Source organism: Anoplolepis gracilipes, unplaced genomic scaffold (assembly GCF_047496725.1).
Source record: "Anoplolepis gracilipes unplaced genomic scaffold, ASM4749672v1 Contig19, whole genome shotgun sequence".
Classification (NCBI taxonomy): domain Eukaryota; kingdom Metazoa; phylum Arthropoda; class Insecta; order Hymenoptera; family Formicidae; genus Anoplolepis; species Anoplolepis gracilipes.
In genome coordinates this window covers 1,743,813-1,769,550 of record NW_027328667.1, presented here as the reverse complement: position 1 = coordinate 1,769,550, position 25,738 = coordinate 1,743,813, and the positions used below count along the sequence as shown (strand labels likewise).

General features: G+C 29.3%; 2 protein-coding genes across 2 annotated transcripts; one reads left to right on the top strand and one right to left on the bottom strand.

Moving 5' to 3' along the window:
• Window positions 1–1,057: 1,057 nt before the first annotated feature.
• LOC140675600 (uncharacterized) lies at window positions 1,058–7,797 on the bottom strand. The gene is made up of 7 exons (XM_072910180.1): window positions 7,666–7,797; window positions 6,142–6,274; window positions 5,485–5,598; window positions 4,957–5,125; window positions 4,742–4,853; window positions 1,202–1,381; window positions 1,058–1,116 (listed from the first exon to the last, which is right to left on the bottom strand). Exons 1-7 carry the CDS (start codon window positions 7,694–7,696, stop codon window positions 1,058–1,060), a joined length of 798 nt encoding a protein of 265 aa, XP_072766281.1. The 5' UTR covers window positions 7,697–7,797.
• Window positions 7,798–15,402: 7,605 nt separating this feature from the next.
• On the top strand, window positions 15,403–25,478 carry LOC140675548 (odorant receptor 13a-like). The gene is made up of 6 exons (XM_072910136.1): window positions 15,403–15,765; window positions 15,891–16,300; window positions 17,842–17,941; window positions 24,802–24,903; window positions 24,969–25,127; window positions 25,367–25,478. The coding sequence occupies exons 1-6, from the start codon at window positions 15,472–15,474 to the stop codon at window positions 25,427–25,429; spliced, it is 1,128 nt and encodes a 375-aa protein (XP_072766237.1). The 5' UTR covers window positions 15,403–15,471; the 3' UTR covers window positions 25,430–25,478.
• Window positions 25,479–25,738: the final 260 nt, after the last annotated feature.

Below are 25,738 nucleotides of genomic sequence, written 5' to 3'. Positions count from 1 at the left end.
TTTGAAACGACACATGTACAAAGAATACGCGTTAGTGTGTACTATTACCACACAACAAATATCTCTCAGCGAGCGAGCGAAAGAGACAGTAGTAGGAGCGAGCAAGACAGTAATAAGAGACAGTAATAGGAGCGAGCGAGAGGGGCATAGCAGCTAGCAGAGAAAACTCGAAGCTCGAGTCTTTCCTTTCACGCTGTTATTCTCCTCTCGCTCGCTCTTATTGCTGTCTCGCTCGCTCTTATTGCTGTCTCGCTCACTCTTATTGCTGTCTCGCTTGCTCATACTACTGTCTCGCTCACTCTCATGCCGACTGTGTCGGTAACATTTTTTTTAGTTCTTTCAAGGCGGCGCTCAAAATCGCGCATGAGTTCGCCGATGACTCCAGCATCCCCTTAAGTATTATAAAACTCTATTTTTTCTACACATCTATATTTTTATATATAATAAAATATAATTTTCTAGAATTTGTATAAAAAAAATGAATTTCTATAAATACCTATACAAATATATCTTATACATATACATACATCTTGTTGTACATTATTTCTAAACATAACAACATAAAATAGTTTTGAATATATACATATGTATATTTAAAAAACTAATATGTTGAAGTGTTAAGAACACATATACACAATTTTTATTAGAAATATATTATAAACGAGAACTTAAATTAAGCAAGAAAGATCAAAAGTGAAACGATCGGAACAAAGAATGAATTAAATCTACGTGGTAGACATCGAGAAAATCAAATAAACCAAAATATGTTATTACACAAGTTACCGTAAAAAATCTCATTAGTAAATTCGATAGCTTCGCAAAGACCGTTGAAATAATTAAGTAATAAATATCATTTTTAGACAGTCTAAATTAAGAAATAATTATTTATAAACTAAAAATAAAGAACAAAAAACTTATTGAAAATATTACGAATACTTTTTAAATTATTTACGAATAATCTTGTTAGTTGGTAAATCGGAAGGTCCATCTTCTTTGGAAAAGATCTCTTCATAATAGGTTTCGTACCTTGCAACAATAGTGCTAATGATAAGTGCACTTAATCTCTTATTAATTTAATGTCACAAATTTTTTCCACATCAAGATAAAAGATGTCATCTGTAAAATAAATATGTAATTCATAAAAATCAATAAAAAATAATACAATATTCTTTTACAGAATTAAGATTTTTAATATACTTACTTGAATGTTTCACATATCCTTTTGTTTCCACATTTTCTCCTTTCTCGAAACCATCATTAGCTTCATAATGAGCAATTTGGATCTCTAATTTGTAATTACCATCTGTAATAGATCCAGTTCCAATAGTTTTAAAACTACTTGAGAGAGTATTAAACCTTGTTTTAATATGTCCTTGTATAACTAAAAAATATTTTATTTAAAGAATTTATTAAAAGTATTTATTTTTAAAAAATGTAATAGAAAAAAACATACATAAATATTAGAACATATTATATACATAAATAAGTAAGAAAAAGGCAATAGGAGCGAGGAGATGTGAATCAAAATTATAAGTTTTTTATATAGGTGATGTGTCGCAGGTATATTGACATTAAGTACATTAGTAACATTCTATAAAATGACGGAAATTATAATAAAAATCTGAACGTTTCGATTCATGTTTTGAATCCTCTTCAGCATAATATATAAAACAAATAAGTGAATTATAAATAGATAAAAACGAAATTACTGAGAAAACATCGCATAATAAAGGCGTAAGCAATGTGTGAACTAAAAATCGTGATCGTATTCGCATTATTAAATGGATCAATGCCTTAGAACCACTGTACATATTTGTCGCATGTTAGTTGTATAAATTACATATATATAAAACGATCCAACTTGTTCGGCTCTTTTATTGTACGGCTTGCATAATAATTCCGCGAGGCAATTCTCCGAGGTTTCTAGACCGAGGGAGGTATGCAGTTAGATTGAGGGGTTAAGTCTGTATTAATAAAATGAGTATAATAAATACCTGTTTGTCATAAAGTTATTTACCGCTAGTTTGTGTATTATGGTGGTGACTCAGAAAAAGCTTACAGACATGCATTCCGTTTGTGTGTTGTTGAATCTATGGTATATATATCGCGCAACTGATGTTTAACGTGTGGTTATGCCGATGGTACAGATGGTAATGAGCTCAAGGGCGAAAAATACATTTAAGATGGAAAGAGTTAGATAGGTGACATTAGATCTTAGGCAGTTTGTTTATTATATCATCGTAAATAGCTGGCAAACATTCTATATCTGTTTGTAGATTTATGCTGTTTATTTGTCGTTTGATGTATAACATTTCAGATATCAGTCTTTTTGTGTAATAGGGCTCATTGTCCTAGTATTTGTGCATTGTCCCAGTCAAAGTCATAATTGTATGTTAGGCGGTGGTCAGTGATCACTGATTTGTTGTTATTGGGCTTCATTATGTTGGTTTTATGTTCTTTTATCCTAGTATTCAGCTTTCTGCCCGTTTGACCAACATAAGAAGCGTCGCAATTTAGACAATTAATTTTGTATACCACGTTTGTTTTCATGGTAATAGGAATAGGATCCTTGTGTGTCTTAATAAATTTGTTGTTTTTGTTTATACTGTAGTAGGCTAATTTGATGTCGACATCTTTTAGAGCATTCTTTATTTTATCAGTTACTGTATGCAAATATGGAATTGTGAAGTATGAGTTATTATTGGGTGTTTGTGATTTTCTGTCGGATGGTCTATTGTTAATTAAAAACTTTATATGGTTGATAATTGTTTTGAATATAAAATCGGCTGGATAGGAGTTGTCCAGTAAAATCTTTATTATAAATTTGATATTCTTTTCATGGAACATGGGATGTGATAATAAGAATACTCTATCAATTAAACCTATTATAGTGCCTCTTTTTTGGTTGTTAGGATATTGGGAATGGAAATTGAGATATCTACCCGAGAACGTGTTCTTGTGGTACCAGTCAAATATTAGATGGTTATTAGTTAAAATGAGTGTGAGGTCTAAAAAGTTAATCTTGTTGTGGTCATTTTTTTCCACAGTGAACTGTATTCTGTTATGGAAAGAATTAAAAATTGTCAATGTCTGGTCAATAAATTTTGGAGGTACCGATATTAATATGTCGTCTACGTATCTGAAGTAAATGGGAGGGGTAAAATTCAATAACGTCAATGCTTTCTCCTCTATATCTTGTAGGACTATGTCGGCGATGATCGGAGATTTTTTGTTAAGTCTGGATCGTTCTCTAATGAAATAAGTGTATAGAGGTCGACTTTGAGATGTAAAAAATAGGTTATAGACTGATATCGGTGTGTGTAATTGGATTAGATATGTAATTTCAAACATTTTCCTATGTGCCAGTCTAACAGAATCGTATAAATCTTTGATTTCTAAGCGTATCACCTTCATGAGGAAATTCTTTCTAAAATGTGTAAAAATGTTATGGGATTTGCGGTTAAGAAAAGTTATGTTGTTGTTTTTTATTAAATTATGGCAATGCGGCGGAAGTATAATTCATGCATTTGTGTAGAAAATTGATTTTTAGCTTGTTAAGAATAATCCGCTTACGAAGTTTTAGCCACGACTTTAAATAATCTACCGCTATGGGTCCATATAAAAAGTTGACTCTGTCAAAGTATGAAGAGTGAGAGGTACGCATTTTTTCGCCGGCGTTAAAATAATAAGATTATCGAAAGAGCTCCGAATTATTAAATATAAATAAGTAAGTAAGAAATGATTCACATCTCCTCGCTCCTATTGCCTCTTTCTTACTTACTTATTTATATTTAATAATTCGGAGCTCTTTCGATAATCTTAATATTATATACAGTGCTGGTAAAAAGTTCGGAAACGGTTAAAAATTTTAAAAATATTGATTTATTGAAAAAATGTTTAACACCATAGAGTAAACCTTAAAAAATCTATTAGATAATAGTATTCATTTGACCTTGAGATGATGTGATTGTAAAAAACATAATTTTCGTCGACATAAAAAGCTTAAATAAAAATCCTCAATTTTTATTACATATTCTTGTAGCTTGAGAGTTTCCCAAAATACTATAATAAAACATTTTTCTTTTACGTACTTTTGAAGTTATAAGCCTTAAAATTTTCAATTTTTTAACATAAAATAAAGAAAGTTGGAACACTCAATTATTGCAACCTATTTTTTGTAATCAATTACGTGTTTTCTTAACACCAATTTATTGATCTCATTATTCCGTGTATTAAGATAAGATTTAAAAAAATTGAATATTTTACATTTTATATTAAAAGATTGAAAAGTTCAAGCCTTATAACTCCAATACATAAGAGAAAACACTTTATTATAGTATTTTAGAAAACTCTCGAGAAGCTACAAGAATGTTATAAAAATTAGGGATTTCCATTTAAGATATTTATGTTGACGAGAATCATGTTTTTCAAGATCATCTTAAGGTCAAATAAATATCATTTGATAGATTTTATAAAACCCTATTTCGTAGTGTTAAATATTTTTTCAATAAATCAATACTTTTTAAGATTCTTAACCATTTCTGAACTTTTTTCCAGCACTGTATATGACAATATTAAATTATATGTAATATATTGAGAATTATAAAAAAAATTTAGACGCAAAAGAAAAAATAATAATAAAATTACTTACGAACACATGAATTCAAATGGTTCGGAATATTTGATAGCTCTATCAACTTAGGTTGAACTGAGTGCATAATTTTTTTAAGGTCAAACAAACCTAAATTACTAATAATTGTATTCGAACAAATAATAAGTTCGTAAGGAAGAGTTCCTTGATTAAACTCTGGCACTTTCGTTTTCTTAGCTTTCACCCCATCAATATGAATAATCTGTAAAGTACATAAAATAATATTAGATTAGAAAGTAACATACATATAATTATTATTGTATATTAATTAAATAAGAATAAAAAGTATATTTAAATATATTTACTCGATTTGGTTTTATGTGAAACTGAATTCGCTCAATTTCAATATTCCATACTACGACTTGAATTCTATGACGACAATTATTGTTCAAAATAAATTTTAGCAATCGATAGTTTTGTGCTTTACCAACAATTTTCGGACCATCAATCTCATCAATGAAACCAATAACCTCTCTAAAAAAGATTTTAAAATAATTTTTACTTTTCAAAATATTAAAAAATTTAAATGTATGTATATACATATATTTATAAGACATCTCACAACCTTTGTACAATATTTTATTAGTGTATTCTAAAAGTAAAATAGAATAAAAATTTCTAATATAAAAATGTTAAGACTACAATAGTTTTTGAATTATAAATGATTAAAATTTGAATAATATAGCATAGAACTCGAGTGTTCAGACCCATAACTAAACATACACGTTTATCGATTTGTCATCTGTTATTAATTTTTTCCCTTAAATAAATTAGTGATTGAAAAAAAATACATGTGTATTTTTTATACTTTGAATTAAAAGTAAAAAACTTACACAGTGGAGTCCTCAAGTTGAACTGATTCTAACATCTCATCTGTTGCAAAAGAAATCATTTCCATTTCATCGTTTTTATTTGTAACCATAATATCTTGTCTATTATTCGATGATCTATAAATTAACAAACAAAATATAAATATCAAACATTAAAATATGTTGTATAAAATGATGTACAATATATGTCCTAAAATGATTGGAACTAAATTTGTGTGCAGGTAAAGCGGACAAAACTAAATTGAAAAGTCCTCTATCATTTTGCAATTTTTGCAATAGTTAACAAATTATAAAAAATCACCGTATTATCAAATACAAACGCACAATAAGATGCGGCTATTCGATGATCGAATTTGCTAGGCATGCGAGAAGTTATTCATTACAAGCGGTAATGTTTATTACAAATATATAAGAACCCTATCAACCTCAATCGTTGGGCGGTCGCATCTTACCGCGCGCTTACATTTGACAGTAGTCTGGACTAATACGGCGATTTTTAATAATTAATAACTTGTTACCTATTGCAAATATTGCAAAATGGTACAGGACTTTTCGATTCAATTTGGTCCGCTCTACCTGTATACGAATTTAGTCCCCATATCATTCTGATCATCCTTATATCACCCTGTATAATTATAAAAATAAAATAAAATAACTTACTCCATAAATTTACTAAAATTTGACGTTTGTAATACATCGCTTGTATCCATTTCATTTGCATCCACTTCATTCTCTTTTACAATTCGTTTCGTTCCTTTAGCATCAGTTTTTTGTTCCTTTGATTTATTTATATCTAAAATAATTATATACATATATATTAACACTCATCATTTAAGAAATAAGTAAGCCCTCATAAATAAATGTACGGTAATAACAAGCCGATTGAGTTCTTGTTAAATTTAATTAAAAACTTGAGTTTAAATTATATAATAATTATATAATAATTATATAATAAAATGATATTTATTTATATTCCATAAATATCATGAACGGAGATATCATGTAAAATCCTGAGTACCTATTATGAAACTATTCGAAAACGTTTCCGATCGGAATAATTTCGTTTTCCCTAAATTTTCTATTATGTATGTAAGGAAAAAGAAATTATTCCGATCGAAAACGTTTTCGAACAGTTTTATAATAAGTACCTTGATGTCAGAATTTTTCAAAAAACGTCGAAAAAATTTACAACTAAATTGTTTGACAAAAGATGACATCAGTGACACTCGCGTATCGATTTTATGAATCGCGACCGTAATTTAATAACCTTTTCATTGTGTGAAAATGATGTGACAGATGCTTCACAGATGACATAAGGTCTACTCGTTTTGACTACATTGGCTCACAAGTTATCTTTTTCCTTCTAATGGCGAGCAAAAAAAACAACCTCTGAACTACTACAGTCAGTGTAATCAAAACGAACAGATCTATAATACTGTAGATTTTAAAATTACGACTACATGAATTGTTTACGTATTGTAAACACATAATAATAAATATAAATAATATATATTAAAAATATATTAATATTATAAATCTGTAAAATTAATATTAATATTAATATATTATTAATATACATATTTATTGTTAATATATTTGTTATATATATGCATACATATATATACAAATATATACGTTTATATACAGTTATATATATATATATACATATATATTGTTAATATATTATTAATATACATATTTATTGTTAATATTTGTTTACAATACGTAAATAATTCATGTAGACGTACTTTAAAAATCTACTACAACACATTATCATCTGTGAAACATCTGTCACCATTTTTACACAATAAAAAGGTTATTGAATTACGGTCACTATTCATAAAATCAATACATGAGTGTTACTTATATCTTGTCAAACGATTTAATTGTAAATTTTTCTGTCGTTTCTTAATAAAAAATTCTGACATCAGAATTTTACATGATATCTCTGTTCATAATATTTATAGAATAATAATTAAGATCACATACATTTTATTAAAGTAGGTTTTATTTAAAAAAAATTGAAAGTAATGTTTATATGATCTTCTAACAACTATGCAAAGTCAAACTTTAAATATTATTTTGATCGGATGCCAACGACCCACGTATTCAGTTGGGGGATTAATGTATTAATAATATATTATTTTATATAAATATAATAATTAATATATTCAACATATTTACCTTGAATTTGCTTTGAATTATTTTTCGACATCAATATACGACTTAAAATACCAGATGTTTGTTCAAAAAGAATCTTATGTAATCCAACTTGTGCACAAGAAATGATACATAACTGTAAATATTAAAATTAATTATTTATTTTGTTGTTATGGAAACTTTATTGCTATGAGACTTCTGTAAAAAAAAGAATGACGAATTTTTTATTAATTACTATACAGACGAATTTCATGCACTACATATGCACTTTTCATATAAAAAAATTTCCATTAATTCTTTTTTATCTTCCTTATCTTATAATAAAACTAAGAATTATATATATTAATATAAAACTAAGAATTATATATATATATATATATATATATATATATATATATATATATATATATCAAACTGAATATCTTATACGACATTTTGTATTTATAATCTATGTTGCATTAAAATTTAACCTTTCTAGTGATTCTATTATATTATTAATTAATAATGATTTAAAAATGAAAAAGAATAAAAAAATAAAGTTTACATCATTCAATCTTGAAAGTAAGTTATATAAATGTGTAAATTACCTTGAAATTACTTAAGGACTCATTCGATATAAGGTTCTCATAAGAAATTATCACTTCAGTCATTCTTAAGACTTGAGCACAAAAACCAAAATCCGACAGCTTTACTCTCGAGACTATGAACTTGTGCAAGAACATATTTTAGTTCACTTGATGTTTTCTCGATACCATTACAACTGAACCCTATAAATTAAATATTATCAATACATTAATTATGTAATAAAATAAATGTGTTATATATTTATTAAACATATATAATTAACCATAATACTTAAAACGCTAGTCGATAGAAACTATCCTTTAGTTCACGTTTTTAAGAAAATGTCAACTTTTATAGAACATGATAAAATTATTCTTTTATATTTTATAATCTGTATTCCATTAAAATTTAATCTTTTTATACTAATTCTAATATATTACTAATTAATAATGATTTAAAAATGAAAGAGTAAAAAAATAAAATTTATATCATTCAATCTTAAAAGTAATATAAATTTATAAATTACCTTGAAATTACTTCAAGACTCATCCAATATAAGGTTCCTATAAAAAATTTTCGCTTTGATAATTCTTGAGACTTTAGTACAGAAACCGAAATCTGACAGTTCTACTTGCCATGTGCCATGTGTCTTTGTGAAACTGAACTTGTGTAATAACATATTTTGGTTCACTTGATGTTTTCTCGATGCCTCTACAACTGAACCCTATAAATTAAATATTGTCATTACATTAATAATGTATATAATGTATATAATGTAATAAATGTGTCATATATTTGTTAAACATATGTCCTACTATTCTTAAAATAGAAGAAAGCTAATGTTACAGTTCCCATCCAAATTTTTTAAATATTTGTTTAGATTGTATGTCTTAATTTATGGAAAAAAATTATAAATGCTTTTTAAATTGTACACATTCGCTAAAATTAAATATTATAATAATAATAGTACAATAATATTAAATAAATTATATATGCATTGATTTAGAAGTTTCCATTGTTTTTTTTTAGATATGACTGGAGATTGATGAATTTTCAGACATATTATATGCCTAAAGATATTTATTAATGTTATGTCAACTTAATTGGGTCAACAGTCTTGGCAAAGCTATGAATTTGTATAATAACACATTTTAGTTTATTTGATGCTTTCTCGATACTTCCACAACTAAATCTTATAAATTAAATATTATCATTAGATTAATTATAATTTATGTAATGTAATAAATGTATTATATATCTGTTAAACATATATCCTACTTTTTTTTAAAGAGTAGAAAACTAATGTTACAATTTACATTTTAAGTTTTGAAATATGCGTTTAGGTTGTATATTCTTTTTTGTCTAAATTAATTTATTTTAATGATAAATTTGGTATATTTGATCCGGAATGAGTTAAATTTGGCCATGACTGCATATTAGGATTATGATTTTAAAAGTTTGGAATTATGTTCTGTATGCTGGAACTTACTCCACTGCCAACACACGCAGAATTCTGTCTCCACTTATCATTGTAGTTACGTGGTTTATTAAAATTTATGAAACTTTGATTAATATTTGAAGGTATCTCCTGGCCTTCAAGGACGGATGGATTATTTGCATGCCTGCAAATGTATGACGTAACTATAATAATGTTATAATCTTTAATTTCATATAAAAAATAATACAAGACATCAAAAGATTATCCTTAACAAAAATTTGAAGCTACTTAATTTATTTAATAATATTGTTACAACAATAAACTTTAAGTTATTACTGTATATTAACAATAACATACCTCTCCTGAGTCGAGGTGGACTCGAAGAGTGTAAAAAATTGTAACATCTACCATGCGACGACGCAATTTCTGAGAAACGCCGCTCCGTCGAGGCTCGCCCGCCCTGGCTTGAGTGTCGCACGCAGGGATCTCCTCGTGGAAACTCTTAGAACGAGACACGATGCGCGAGTAGACGAGACAGCGGCGAAGTTCGTTGCCGTCCTTAGACGAGTTTAGACGTGTCTTCTTGCGCTGTTACGCATTATATTTTTTAGTATATAAATGATATAAAATAAAAAAATTTAGAATATAATATAAATTTTCTTTCACCCGTTAATAGCTATAAGACATACATATATTCGTCAGGGCCAAAATCAATAGAAGAAGACAGCGGCAAACACAGGCGAGGCCTATATACGCCATTTTCTTCTTCTTCTACTGATTTATAGCATATAGCTCTTAGCTGGTCTACCTACTTTGTGGTTAGATTGAAATGATAAGAGAATTAAAATAATGAAAGTAAATATATGTATAAGTACGTGAAATAGTAATGGAAGAATTATAATAATTTAAAAAATATGAGTTACTTACAATTAATCCAAAAAAATAACGCGTAAAAGCGCAAAAGAAACACGTCGGCACTCGTCCAAGGACGGAAAACGGAAACGAACGCAAAATTCATCATTCATCCATTTTTGACAAATCGCACACCAGCGCACCGTGCGACAAAACTCACGAATCTTTCGGGCGTATAGAGCCTCTTAGGAAGAGAGTGGCAAACTCACGCAATAACATAACCTCTCTATTTGATTTTTATATAAAATAAATATAAAGCTGCAAATATTAATATTATTTTCAGTTTTTCGTGTTTCGTGCACATTATAAAATGCTCAGTAAAAGCTTTAACGCCTCTATCCAATCAGAAGAAATGAGGGATTACATAATCGAGTTTGCTACTCTCTTCCTATATAAGTCTCTAACCGGTTATGTTCCAACTTCTTCGTATTTTCTAATTTTAAAACTTTCTTCTTTCTATATATTCTCTCTTCTTCTCCTTATTTATTTCTATTGCTTATTCTTCTTCTCTTCTTTAACTTTAAAGAATTTAATTTAATAATATTTAAACATTTAATATATATACATATAAATTATATATATACATTAAATATATATATACATTAAACATTTAATATATATACATATATATCAATATTATTATCTAATATTATATTATTTGTATCTAATACTCTCCCTCCCTCTCCCTCCCTCTCCCTCCCTCCTCCCTCCCTCCTCCCTCTCTCTCTCTCTCTCTCTCTCTCTCTCTCTCTCTCTCTCTCTCTCTCTCTTTCTTTCAATATTATGATTTACATCTTACTATTGTTTTACATGTTAAATTTTTTAACTAAAATTTAATATTTTTTTATAAAAAGTTAATTTTTTTACATTCTTATTTTAATCGTAACATGCATATGCACATATAAAGTTTGTATCACTACATTCTTACTAAATTTCTATTAATTTTACAAATATTATTATATAATGATATAAATATTTAATTAAATAATTTTTTAATATAATTTTAAATTATTTTATATTCAATTTTAAAGTACCTTGATTATTTTTTTTCAAATATATTTTTATGTTAAATATTGAATTCTCATTTATTGTTTTAATAATATTTCTTGCCATTATGTGTACAAAATAAATTATTTTCCATTATTTTACTTGACAAATTATTTTATTATAGATAATGCATCCTCAGGATTACGCTTAAAGGAATATAGAATAATCTATTTCCAAAAAGCATTTTTCATCACAGGATGCACTATTAAATAAATAAATATATAAAAAATGTTGTATTATAAAATATTGATACAAAATTATATCTGTTTGTAATTACTGTAAATATGTATATAATAAAATTTATTTAAAATAATTATAATTACACTGTAGAATCTATACGTCCAGCATTCTTATTGAAACATTTCTGTATATATATATATATATATATATATATATATATATATATATATATATATAATTTTTAACCAATCTACTTATCTTTCTTCTCCTACATGAATTTGTAATGATTCCCAAGATCTAACTCGTGAAAATGCAACATAAAGTTGTCCGTGACTGAAAATATCTTTTCTTAAATCGATTGCAATTTTATCAAATGTTTGTCCTTGTGATTTATTTATTGTCATAGCAAAAGCAATTTTAATTGAAAATTGTTTTCTTTTAAATACAAATGGGTAAACATTTTCACAATATAAAGTTATGCAATTTAAAAAGATTGTTTCTCCTCTTTTATCACCAGTCAGAATTTCACACTTTAACAAATTATTTCCTAATTCTAAAATTAATAATCTTGTTCCATTACACAAACCTTCACTGATATTCAGATTTCTAATTAGCATGATAATCGTATATTTTCTTAACCGGAGTTCATAAGGTGGAAAATTTGTTGGATTTAGAGTATTTAAATATTCTGTTAAAATAGCTTCATTAATATCATTATTATCATCAGTAGTTTCAGTAGTATCTATACTTGTGTATACTCTTTCTGTTGATTCATCAAGTAAATTCACAACTTGTTTATTTAGTTCATCCACATCAATATTTCTTGCAGAAAGTATAGCACGTTTTGCTTCAAGTCTATACTGATTGTGTTTGATTATTTCTTCATATGTATCTTTTATTATATTTGTATTTAAATCTGCTATACATCTTAGTGGAATTTCAACATTATTAAATTGATCGTTTAGAGTACCATTACTCAAATCTAATAAAAATTGAGCAAATTCCTGTTCATGTGGTAAAATACGCATATTTTCCGTTAATGAAAAAAGTTCGAAATGTTGCCATAATGAACTGAATTTAATTGATAAATTTACAAATTCCAAACGTGTAGCTCTTTGTTTTACTGGCAATAATTGTCTGAAATCTCCACCAAGAATAACAATTTTTCCTCCAAATGGTATATCATTATGCATTAAATCCTGTAAGAGATGATTCATTACTTCAAGGGCATATCGTAGTGCCATTGGTGCTTCATCCCAAATAAAAACATCTGTTTTTTTTAAATAATCAGCTTCTTTGGATTGAACTTTTATATTCGATGTTGAGTCATTAAACAGAGGCAAACCTAAAGTTTTATGTGCTGTTCTTCCATTTGGAAGTAATGTTGCAGCGAGACAAGTGAAAGCCATTGCATTAACAACTTTGCCTTGAGATTTGAGTAAATAGTATAATGTTGTGTAAACGAAAGTTTTACCTGAACCTCCTGGACCGTCAATGTATAAGCATTTTTTCTGTTGACTGTCAGTTTTCTTCAAAAGAGTTAAAACATAATCAACAACATTTTTTTCACCATAATTTAACTGACTGTACTGTTGCCGACCGCATAAAGCTTCTCTTTGTAATTGTTCCGTATCTTCTTCTTCATATTTTATCTTTATTTGTTTCATTTCTGGAAATTACAAAAGTCCCCAACCTTCTTTGCGAAGTAATTGATCAATTTGAGCATAAGCTTTTTTTATTCCAGTGACAAGTCCAAATCGTCGTAATCTTCGGACATTGCAACTTGAAATTCATCCCATAATTCTTTTGAATGCAATGGTTGGCAATGCATTAGTATTCGAACAAAAAGTGACCTAAGTTGTCTTGGCATCATCCATATAGAAGCTTCGCTTATTGTACGTTTCCATTTGTCATCATCTTCAATTAAACCCAAAGCCAAACATGCAGAAGTAAATGTTTGATGCAATACACCATTGACTGTTTTTAAATCATTATAACTTGTTGCTCCTTTAACATTCAATAAAAGGATACGTAAATGGAATAATTTGATTTCAGTTCGACTAACTGAATACATGCGTCCGATGCATTAAATTTACACTGACGTTTTTCCCAACGACTAATTTGATATTAACTTCGCGCGCGCCAATGCGATTTTCTTATTTTGTTATTTTACGGCATATTTTATATATTATTGCAAAACTGAAACTTATCTATTTTAATATATTATTATATTTTAATCTATTGTTATGTATATCAAGATAGTATATCTACGTATATCAAGATATACAAAGTTACACGGTTCCATTGATTTGTCTAATATTATTGTGCCAACCTTGCGTACCATGTGGATAGTACATTGGATAAATCCAAGGTTCAACGTTTGAATCCATTGTACTAACATATTTTAAAGTTTTATCACGTTTGTTTCTAAATGTAACATAACAATCAGGAATATTTCCATCTGCAGTAGTTGAAAAAATTGCAGCAACTTCGTTAGTTCTTTAAACATTATATCTTCCGCGATCAATACCTATTTTTACTATTATATCTTTATACTCTCTCTCTCTCTCTCTCTCTCTCTCTCTATTCTCGAACAATAATTGCAATAAAATGAGCTTTTTTTACTGTACAAAAAATTTATTTACAGTTACATCAACGATTTGACAATTGATGAGCTGTCAAACGAGTACCGTTTCGCTCGTACATACCGCGCACTTCGCACCAGCTCACGTTTTACGAGATTGTGATTTCGCAAATCTCGAGACAACCAATCACGATCGGAATAAAGTGGCAACCATGCAAACGCGATTAGCGGCCAACTTTAGTATATCATGCAAAATTTATAATAGGGATTCTTACGTTGTATTGCTGAAGACAATCCAAAGATGGATCAAAACATTCAAATAAATGCGTTTTTTTATTAAAGAAACTTGAATTTTTATTTGCGTTCTTACATATGCGCTGGTTTCTATCGCTTTTTTCCTTGACATTAGTAGTATAATTTTTCCTTTTCTCAGAAACAACAGATAAATATATAACTCAATAAAAATATTGCATGTTGTTCATTGTAAAACAGTTTTACTTTATACACATGTCCGTTTCAGAAGTATAGAATTATAAAATATGTAAGAGATAATGTTGAGGTGTATGCTAAATTGTAGGCGAGAACGCCTTATAGCACTTATAAGTAGAAACGCTTTATTGCGGTTCCTACAATAACAGTCAAGAAAAATATCTGAGATAAGTGATAGATAATTTATTATAATTTATAGTTTCGTTTCTCTATAATATTTAGGATGTGTAGTATACCCTATATAATATAGTACATAATATCCTCTAGATATAGTAACAAAATATCAATTCATTTATTATTTTGTATTTTATTCATTTATTCATTTATCACTGCAGAAAAAGTTTTTATTTTTTAAACCTGTACACGCGATACAATCTCATCGCACAGTAATTGCATCGATGTATATTCTATAAGTATGTGAGACGGAAATGTGTAAGAATATGTAATATATATGTATATAAATCTTGACTATATATCTTTCTCGCAATATCTTTGCGAATAATTCGAATATTTATAATAGTTTTTCTTCTTCTGGGGAAGAGTCTATTTCAAAAAATAATCAATTTTTGCTATTTCATAAGGAGGAAATAAAATACAAAGTGTATTATCAATAGTCATGCGAGGAAAATTAATGTTAAAAAAAGCTATTTTTGCTGTAAAATTAAGTTTGTTTCCAATTTGCTGCTGGCCGTTATCAAAGGACGCGACAAAGTTGAGAATGATCTGCGTAGAATTATATCATTATTTATGCATTATTCTAGCAATATGCTTAAAATTATCATTGATATATGCTATCATTAACCATCTTGACGATTTTATAATTTTAGTAGAATTAATACTTTTTTTAAGCAGCGTTATTCACAGTATTGGAAATTTCATCTTTCACAAAATTAATAGACACCGTATACAAGTAATTGTTATCTATGTGCATTTAACATTGAAAAACTCATAACAGAATGCAAATTAATTAAGAAAAAAATTATGCCTTATTACTATATTTCTTCTTATATCCATAATATGCACAACTATTTGCAGTATATTACTTTCGAAGTGATACATTTTTCTGAATTGATTAAGCCACATGAAGATATAATTATTCAACAATACATTGACAAATGTCATATATTTTATGGTACATGTCTAGTAACTTTTTATTTGGCTACGGTGGTAACCGTCACTATTGTACCGATTATAATGGATCAACCATTTCCAACGTTAGCCGAATATCCGTTCAATGTATATTATCAACCACTAAGAACTATTATCTATATGCATCAAGTTGTAGTCGGAATACACGTAACGGGACAATTATGTACTAATGTTTTCATGGCTCTTTTACTTTGGTTTGCATCCGCAAGATTCGATATATTGACTGAAGAGCTGCGGAAAACCACAGATATTTACCATTTAGCCAAATGTATTAGAAAGCATCAGTATTTAATCGAGTAAATATCATCTATTTTACATTTTTACAATTGCAAACATTAATACCTTCTTATATATATAACGCTAATTTCTCTGTAATATTTAAGAAACATATATTTAGTATTTAAACAGCCAACAAAATAGTTTAACTACCTTGTTTTATGAATAAATAAAAAATATCAAATATTATAAAATCTCTGTTTGAAGATATCACATACTCAGATAGACATCCAATGGATGTGCATCAAATGTCTGAATGTCGGACGTCCATTTTTAGTTCAAAAAAGATTCGTTTCTCATTTAATAAACATAGGATATACGTTTGACACAACTTCGGACCTTTCTAAAATATTAGGAACAAGGCCGTTTTTTAATCTATTCTGGACTTATTTTAGACTATCTTATTGTTAAACTTATTATGGAGTTCAAATAAAGTTTAAAGCAAGTTTGAAAAGAGTAATATTTCGGATATTTATATTACGGATGTAATTTTCTATATATATATATATATATATATATATATATATATATACATATATATATGTATATACAGGGTGTCTCATTTTAAATGTGCATCCCAAAATATCTCATAAAATAGTATTCACTTACCATTTTATGGCCCCCTCGAAACTATACAATTTTTGTCTGAAATATTTTTCTCTAAAATCAAAAATAAGAAAGTTATTGGAGATGCACACTTAAAATGGGACACCTTGTATATACAGGGTGTCCCAGACCTACCGAATCACCTGTTAATGGTGGATTCCTGAGGTCATTTGGAGACGAAAATCCTAATACCAAAATGTCGAGGCTACAATAGTTTTCAAATGGTAAGAGTTTAAAGTTGACCAATTAGCATGACAAAACTTCGCGCGCTCAGGCACGTCACATATTAAAAGTGCCACCGCACTAAATTTAATTATCGACATTGAAATATTGATAAATTATGTATTTAATTTATTGTTAAGTTATTGTTATGTAGTAATGTATTGTTATTAAAATAATTTTATAAATTTATCTTCTTCATGTGCGGTTAATAAATTTCGGTATTAGAATATCTCTGCAATGACAGAAAATCTTCGTAATTCCGCGCACAACATCGAGATTGAATTTAATTGGGTGGTTACGAAGATTTTCTGTCATTGCAGAGATTTTCTAATACCGAAATTTATTAACCGCACATGAAGGAGATAAATTTATAAAATTATTTTAATAACAATACATTACTACATAACAATAACTTAACAATAAATTAAATACATAATTTATCAATATTTCAATGTCAATAATTAAATTTAGTACGGTGGCACTTTTAATATGCGACATGCCTGAGCGCGCGAAGTTTTGTCATGCCAATTGGTCAACTTTAAACTCTTACCATTTGAAAACTATTGTAGCCTCGACATTTTGGTATCAGGATTTTTGTCTCCAAATGACCTCAGGAATCCACCATTAACAGGTGATTCGGTAGGTCTGGGACACCCTGTATATATATATATATATAAAACATGATTTGAAAAATTAAGTAATGTAAATTTGAATGCTTGTTAAATTTATTTAGGTATGCAAATGAGATTGTTATTGCTACTCGTCCTTTCGCATTAACAACTGTATGTTGTAGTACAGTTTGCATGATAATAGTCTGTCTTCTGATTCTTACTGTAAGTATGTCATAAAAAAATGGTAAATATCCTGTTTAGGGGAGGATCCTCCGATGTCCTTGACCTTGACATGTTGTCAAGGTCATCACCCCGAGTAACGCTTAAAAGATTTTAGTCGTCGCTCGTTGTTTACTAAAAAGTTACATGCAAAAAATTGTTAAAAATTGACGTTTTTTGCAATTATTTTATCAAATACTGGAAATTTTAAATGTTTCAAATAAAAGTTCTAGGTCTCTTTAAAATACATATTTTATATCCTATCCATTTTTATTATATGAGTGATAGTGTTCGAGAAAAACAACGATAAAGACTCTAAACCTCATACAATATTAATTATAACAATATATAATATAGTCCCATTATATCCGCGCATACACTTTCCTACCCACACAACAAATGGGTTGGGTAAGTTTATATCTTTTGGAGCTCCCCGCAGGGGGGCGGAGCTCACTGTATCCGTGCATACAATTTCTATACATACACTTTCCTACCCACACAACAAATGGGTTGGTTTAGGTTATTTTTTTTGGAAGTGGAGCCTTCCGCAGGCGGGCGGAGCCCACTGTATCCGCGCATACACTTTCTACACATATACTTTCCTATCCACACAACAAATGGGTTGGGTTAGGTTATTGTTTTTGGAAGTGAAGCCCTCTGCAGGAGGTGGAACCCACGCTTACACTTTTTTCGCATAGAAAGTCTATGCGCGAGCATAGTGGGTTCCGCTCCCCTGCGGAGGGCTCTACTTAAAAAGAAATAACCTAACCCAATCCATTTGTTGTGTGGGTGGAAAAAGGTTATATTTTTTGGAAGTGGAGGCCCCGTAAGGGAGCGGAACCCACTTACTGTGTCCGTACATGCACTTTCCCATTTGCACACAAATTGTAACAAGTAATTGTAAAAACCATAATCTTTTGGAATGAAGGAAAAAAACATTAAAAAATAGTCATTTTATTGAAACTTTAATTAATATTTACTTATTGATCTAATGGATATAGTGAACTCATGATGTCAAAAAAAGTATTAATGCGTTCATCATAATTATATGTTCTTTTAAATAAAAATTTCTCCCCTAAACAGGATATTTACCAAAAAATTATTCTTTAATAAATTTTTATTACAAGTTCTAACTTGTAAATCAAATCTATTAGATCTTTTAAAGATCTTTGAATACATAATTATAGATGTCAAAATTATTAAGTTTTATGTGCCATTACATAATAATATTATTATGGCATTGAACGATATTGTCAATGTCACATAAAGGTCATCCTCAATTTCTTAAATGAACCCCCTTTCCCCGTTTTCATTACATATTTTGTAGCTTATCTTGTGAGTTTTTCAAAACACTATAATAAAGTAAATTACCGTCTTATACTAAAACTGGTGAGAGCGAATAATTTCATATTTTACATGAAAGTTTATCTATAAAGACTTTTTTGGGCCTCTGGACAAATTCAGGACCGAAATTTCAAAATTAAAAATAGCGAACTCATAGCGGCTTTAAATGATTAACTTCAAAGCTATTTCATTGTAGCAATGTATCACATTCGTTATGTTTTTTGATTATAGATAACGGATTGATTCAAGAAATTCAAACTTTGTTATTTTATTTGGTGTATGTACCTAAGGCTGTTATAATATCTTTTGAACCGTTCATTACAGATCCAAAGTCAAATTTTCTTTAAAGTCAAGTTCTGAATATTTTTGTATTGTTTTTGTATTGTTGATATATAATTTATAATAAAATTTCTGTTAAAAAGCAAAGGCTAAACTCAAAGAAATCCAAAAGGTAAAAACGTATAAAAACAATTAAAAAAATGTTTAAAGTAAGAACATATAAGAAACAAAAAAAATTAAAAAATTAAAAACAAAAAAATATAACAAAATTTATTAAAAAAAGAAAAAAAATTAAGTATAAAGTCGTATCGCAGACTCTGCCCGGCGCACTTGTAATAATATTTCATTAACTAATAATGGAGATAAGAATAACTTAGTCACTACAAGCCGCTATATTGAATCTGTTAGTATGAATTTCTCATATTTGACTCCGGATGCATTATCAGAGACTTCAAAACTATGGATCAAGTTTAATGTAAGTCCGTTAAAAATTGGCAAAGCTAAAGTTTTTTTTGATGTTTATACATGTCATTACTGTGACACTTTTTTCGTTCATATGAGTAATTATCAGTGATCTAGTTAAATACTTTTCGAGTTATAAAGCGAAAGTTACAGTATTTTGATATAAAATACAAAATATCTTGTAAAATATTCAGTTTTCTCGATATTCTTATTTCAATATTTTTATACATATAATAATGAGACGAATCAATTAGTATAAAGAAAATACATAATTGTTTTGTAGAAAAAAAAAATAAATAAAAATATATATATATATAATGACTAAAATTCGCTCTTCCTGGAATTTTATCACAAATGACATAATTGTGTAAAAAAGTTTTATAAAATCGGAAAAAAGATTATTTTAAATATGACATATAACTGTATTATCAATAAGAGAGAAGCGAATATATATATATACATTGTGAGTTTATTACACCAAATGTAAAAAACCTAAAGTGTTACACACAAATATGTACGTATATAAAACATTCATTTTCTTACAAGGGGATCTTACGACGTGATACCAATCGATTTCAATGAAACTTATTGTATTGATAGGTTATCATGTAAAGTGGTTTTTGGTAAAGGGATAAAATGCACTTCTCAAGCGTTTGCGAGAAAATCGAAATTAAAAATTCCGAGTGTTTTATCTACCTATGGAATAGAACGTATTTTCGAAGAAGCGCATGGCATAGCAGCAGCGCATCAGACTTGTACCGTCAACGTTACTGGTTCAAGTCTCGATGAGTAAACTTTTTTTTTTGTCAAAGTATATTTTTTTGTAATAAAATGCAATGTGTCACACAAGATAAATACATATATATGAATTTAAACATTTTTTATTATTATTACAAAATGCAATCTGTCAATTATTATTACAAATATACGTATTATTATTACAAAAATACATCTTTCTGTTTGCATTCTTTACCTAGAAAATTCGTTTATAAAATAGCTATACGGTAGAAAAAAATAAATGTAAATATTGATTGTGTAATATAAATGCTAATTTCTAATAAGCAATAATAGCGAATAAATTGTTATCATTAACATTGTATAGACAACGTAAATAAAAGTAAAACATGTTTTATTTTTTATTGTTAGTGGAAGTAGATGGAATAGTATATACATTGCAGGATGATAATTGTCATAGAAGCAAGCAAAGCAATAATTCACACAGCATCTTGCACATCGTAAAAAAACGCAGCTTTTATACGATTTATCCATTTTGTATTAATAATAAAAAATGTTTACATTTATATATATGTATTTATCTTGTGTGACAGATTGTAACTTATTACAAAAAAATATACTTTGACAAAAAAAAAGTTTACTTATGGGGACTCGAACCAGCAACATTGACAGTACGAGCCTGATGCGCTGCCGCTACGCCATGCGCTTCTTCGAAAATACGCTCTTTTCCATAGCTAGATAAAGCACTCGGAATTTTTAATTTCGATTTTCTAAATTTTCAACATGTGTTTACACGAATTTCTTAATATGACTCACAATTTTGATTTTTTATGGAATTTTTTGTGTGAGAAGAAAGTCATTCGTGAATCTATTTGTTTAGTGGATCTATTTATTTAAACATATATTGAATGAGGAAACAGAGTCGTTTCCCTTGCACCCCCACCTCCCAAAAAGACTTTTTTTACAAAGGAAAATCCATCATGGATACTCACCCCTCCGGGCAGAGAGATGGGTTATGCTAGATTCCTACCGGCTAAAACCCCTTGATGGTCCTTCCGTGGCGGTTGAATGAGTAGGCCCTAGGATCGCTTTTAGCATTCTACCAGGACTCACCCCCGCCAGTCTCCCGTCTTTCAATTGATTGAAGGAGGGAGGACTTCCTTCCTATAGTGCGCCGTTGATAGGATTCAACAGCGCACTATTGGCGGTGTTGCGGGACCACCACGCAATACCGCCACCTCCGTGGGGTCACGGTGCAATGGCGAGTATGTGTCCCCGCACAAGGCAGAAATATTTTCTACCCTTCTCGTGTTGGCCGCCGGATCGGACAGCCGGTTTTGGAGCGAGGGGCTATTTATATAAAATAAATAGTCCCGTGTTCACGGCTCCAGCGGATGTGCAAGGGAGAACAAGAGACAAAGGGGTAAGGCTAAGCCTTTTCCCTCCCACTCCGACCCCCCGTTGATGTCATCCGACGCCTTCCCTGGCGCGTCGCGCCATTTGGGGCGAAGGGTCAACATAAAATGTCGACCCCGTTTTCACGGCCCCGAAAGTGGGAGAGAGGAGGGGGCAGTCAGCAACTACCCCCTTTCTATTCCTCTTTCCCCCGCAGATGAATGGGAGACAAAGGGGAAGGCCTCACAGTCATCCGCCGACTCCTCTCCGCCTCATTACCGGGAGTCGATGGGAGAGACAGTCACCTGCTGATCCCGCCACATCATTAGCCTCTCAGAGTCCGGGACCTCCAGACACATCCGTCGGTCCGCGAGACTCTCCATCCTTGATATGCTTTAGCAATCCCGCAGCCGCTCGACGACCCGTGTGCCCTAAGATCCGACGGAGCGCCAAGTCGACTGAGCCCCTTCATCACGACAAGGTGGCACACCATCGAGGGGAATCCCACAAAAAACTAACCCAACCCAAACTGTGCTAAGGCATGATATAGATTTTGCTTTGTAACTTAGGTTGGGTTGGGTTACTTTTTTTATAGGGTGGGGGTTCAAGGAGAACGGCTCCGCCCCTTCCTCGCCCACGCGTTCGATTTATTACACGTTAATAAACTTTTCAAGCAAAACGAAATCTATCTATATGATGTACACAGATACACATACACTCCGCGCAACAAAAAGCACTGCACTTGATATTTTGTTAAAATATCTATAAAAATAAATAAAAAATATAAAATACGTAATGTATTTTGCTAGTATAATATATCCAATCTTTATTATACGAAAAATAATGACAAATACAATATAATATCTAGCAAAAATTCGATATATTTAATGAAAATACGTAAACAGAAGAAGAACGATAGTTATCATTTAATGATTTATATAAGTTTAAAAAAATTTTTTTTTAAATACACAGTTTAAATATTTTTTTATCTTAAAATTAACATGTATTGTTATTTAATATTAAAGATTTCACAATTTTTTAAGCAAATTAATATTTTATTGAACCTCTTTTTACTTTAATAACATTTTGGCATCGATGTGTATAAATTTTTTATATAATCCTTATTAATATCATAGTACCAAATTTCTTTAATAATATTTTTTAATTCCTGAATAGTTGTTGGCTTTTTAGTTTGAATTTTTCTTCCATTATAGCCCAAATATTTTCACTTGAATTCAAATCCGGACTGTTGCCCGGCCATGGAAGAAATTTCATCCCGAGTTCATTCTTTAATGCAGTCATCTATAACAGAAAATGAAAGATGACAATTGTGACATCAAGTAATTTCCGAATTATGCAAAGAAAGTTAATAATTAACTTACCGATTTAACTCTATGACACGGTGCAGAATCGTCCTGGAAAACAGGATCTGGTATCGTTTTTTTTTATCGCCTCAATCGTAGGAATGACGCCATTTAATACAATATTTTTATATAAGGCTGCATTAACGATACCTTCTAACATTATTAGAGCCCCAACTCTGCATGATGTAATACATCCCCACACTAATACATAAGGTGAATGTTTCACAGTAGGTACTAAACATTCGTCGTTATATTTTTCTCCTTTTCTGTGACGTACTATCCGAGTTCCATCAGGTCCAATCAAGTTAAATTTTGATTCGTCAGAAAACATCACTATTGACCAATCTTCTACAGTCCAATTTTGCCGCTCTTTTACCCAGTTAAGGCGTGTTTCTTTCATTTTCGCATTTAATAGTGACTTTTTTGCAACTTTTCGTGCAAATAAACCCATCTCATTCAAACGATTTTGAACAGATCTCAAGCTTAATCTTATTCCGGACACTTGTATTAACTTACTTTTTAATTCTGACGCATTTGCGAAACGAATTTTTAAACTTAATTGTTTCAATTTTCGGTCATCTCGTGCTGTTGTGCACCTTTTTCTTTCACTGCCCTTTTTCTTTCTAGAGTGTGATTCTGGCGATATTTCTTAAGGAATCTTCGCACTGTACTTTCATTAAAACAAATTTCTCGAGCAATTTTACGCATGGATACATTATGCTTAAATAAAGCTACAATCACAGCCCTATTCCCTTTTGTTAAATTTGACATTATTGTATGAAATTTCAGACACAACTGCACTGTACGCAAATTTATTAACAAGTGATTGCTTATACATAACATTTTGTTGCCTTAAAGTAAGCTTCTTTTGTTTTGATATCTATATAACTTCAGAGTACAATAAAACTGCGAATATAGCAGCAGAAACAAGTAAAATACATGTGCGGCGCTTTTTGTTGCGCGGAGTGTATATGGATACACACATTCATATCATTTCATGTCAAACACATCAGTAGAACGTAAACAAACTTCACTGTTTGTAATATCAGTTTATAAAACCTAAGGAACAGCATTAAAATTATGAAACTTTAATTTGTTATATCTTTTAAATCAATGTCGTCCCCCACTTACTTCTTGCGGGAAATTACTTAGACCCTCTACAATATATCTAAGTAGAAATAAAATCGGTGATATGTAACCTCTTATGCATATTTACCAAAAAATGTAAAAAATCTAAATAAAAATACATCAAATTTTACTTACTCTATCAAATTTTTTAAACAGAATCAATCTTTGGTATTGATAACCAAATATGCAACTTTTGGTATGAGCTGTTTATCAGAGGTATTTATGTATACATGGCCAGCAGAACATTTAATTTTTACAGTAAGTTATATATACCATTAAAAGTTATTACAAATAATTTCATTCATGTTTGTTATTTTTTTCAGAGTCAAAACGTTGCACAGGCAGCATTCGATACGCCTTGGTACGATCAATCAAGTCAAGTACGAAAATGTATACAAATTATTATACGAAAGAGTCAAAAACCAATAACGGTCGCAATAGCTTGCATTATGCCTACATTATCTCTTAATTACTTTGCTTCGGTGAGGAAAATTTTTCGAATTGATTGAATTGATTAAACATAGCTATCAATCGCATTAGTTATGTGTTTAGTTATTATCACACTTCCAATATTTATTTTATTAACAGATTTTAATGATATTTGATTAACATAAATTATAATTATAAAGATACAAAAATATATGTAAATTATGTTTTATCAATAATTAATCTTTTCTTAGCACAATGAAAACTTAGCTATAATTCTCTTTATATGTTCCAGTACTGTTCAACTATAGTCTCTTTTTTCACAACGTTTCGAGCATTTCTAAACGATGCTAAGTAAATATTGCATAGATATAATCAATATAATCAATATAATTGTAGCAATTGATGTTTACACGAAGAATCTATATTATATTACATAAATTAATATATAAATATAAATTTTTGGATTAGCAAATTATATTGTTTGACTTCAAAATTATTATAAATAGAGTTAGATATTATTTATGAAATGTAGCCATACATTCTGTCCAGCTTTAGTATTAATAATGTGTATTTTTAGATTTTATTATGTTACAGTAGTAGTAATAGTAGTATGGGATAGAGCGGGAGGGGATTAGTGCAGTCCCTGCAAATTGTCACCTAGATA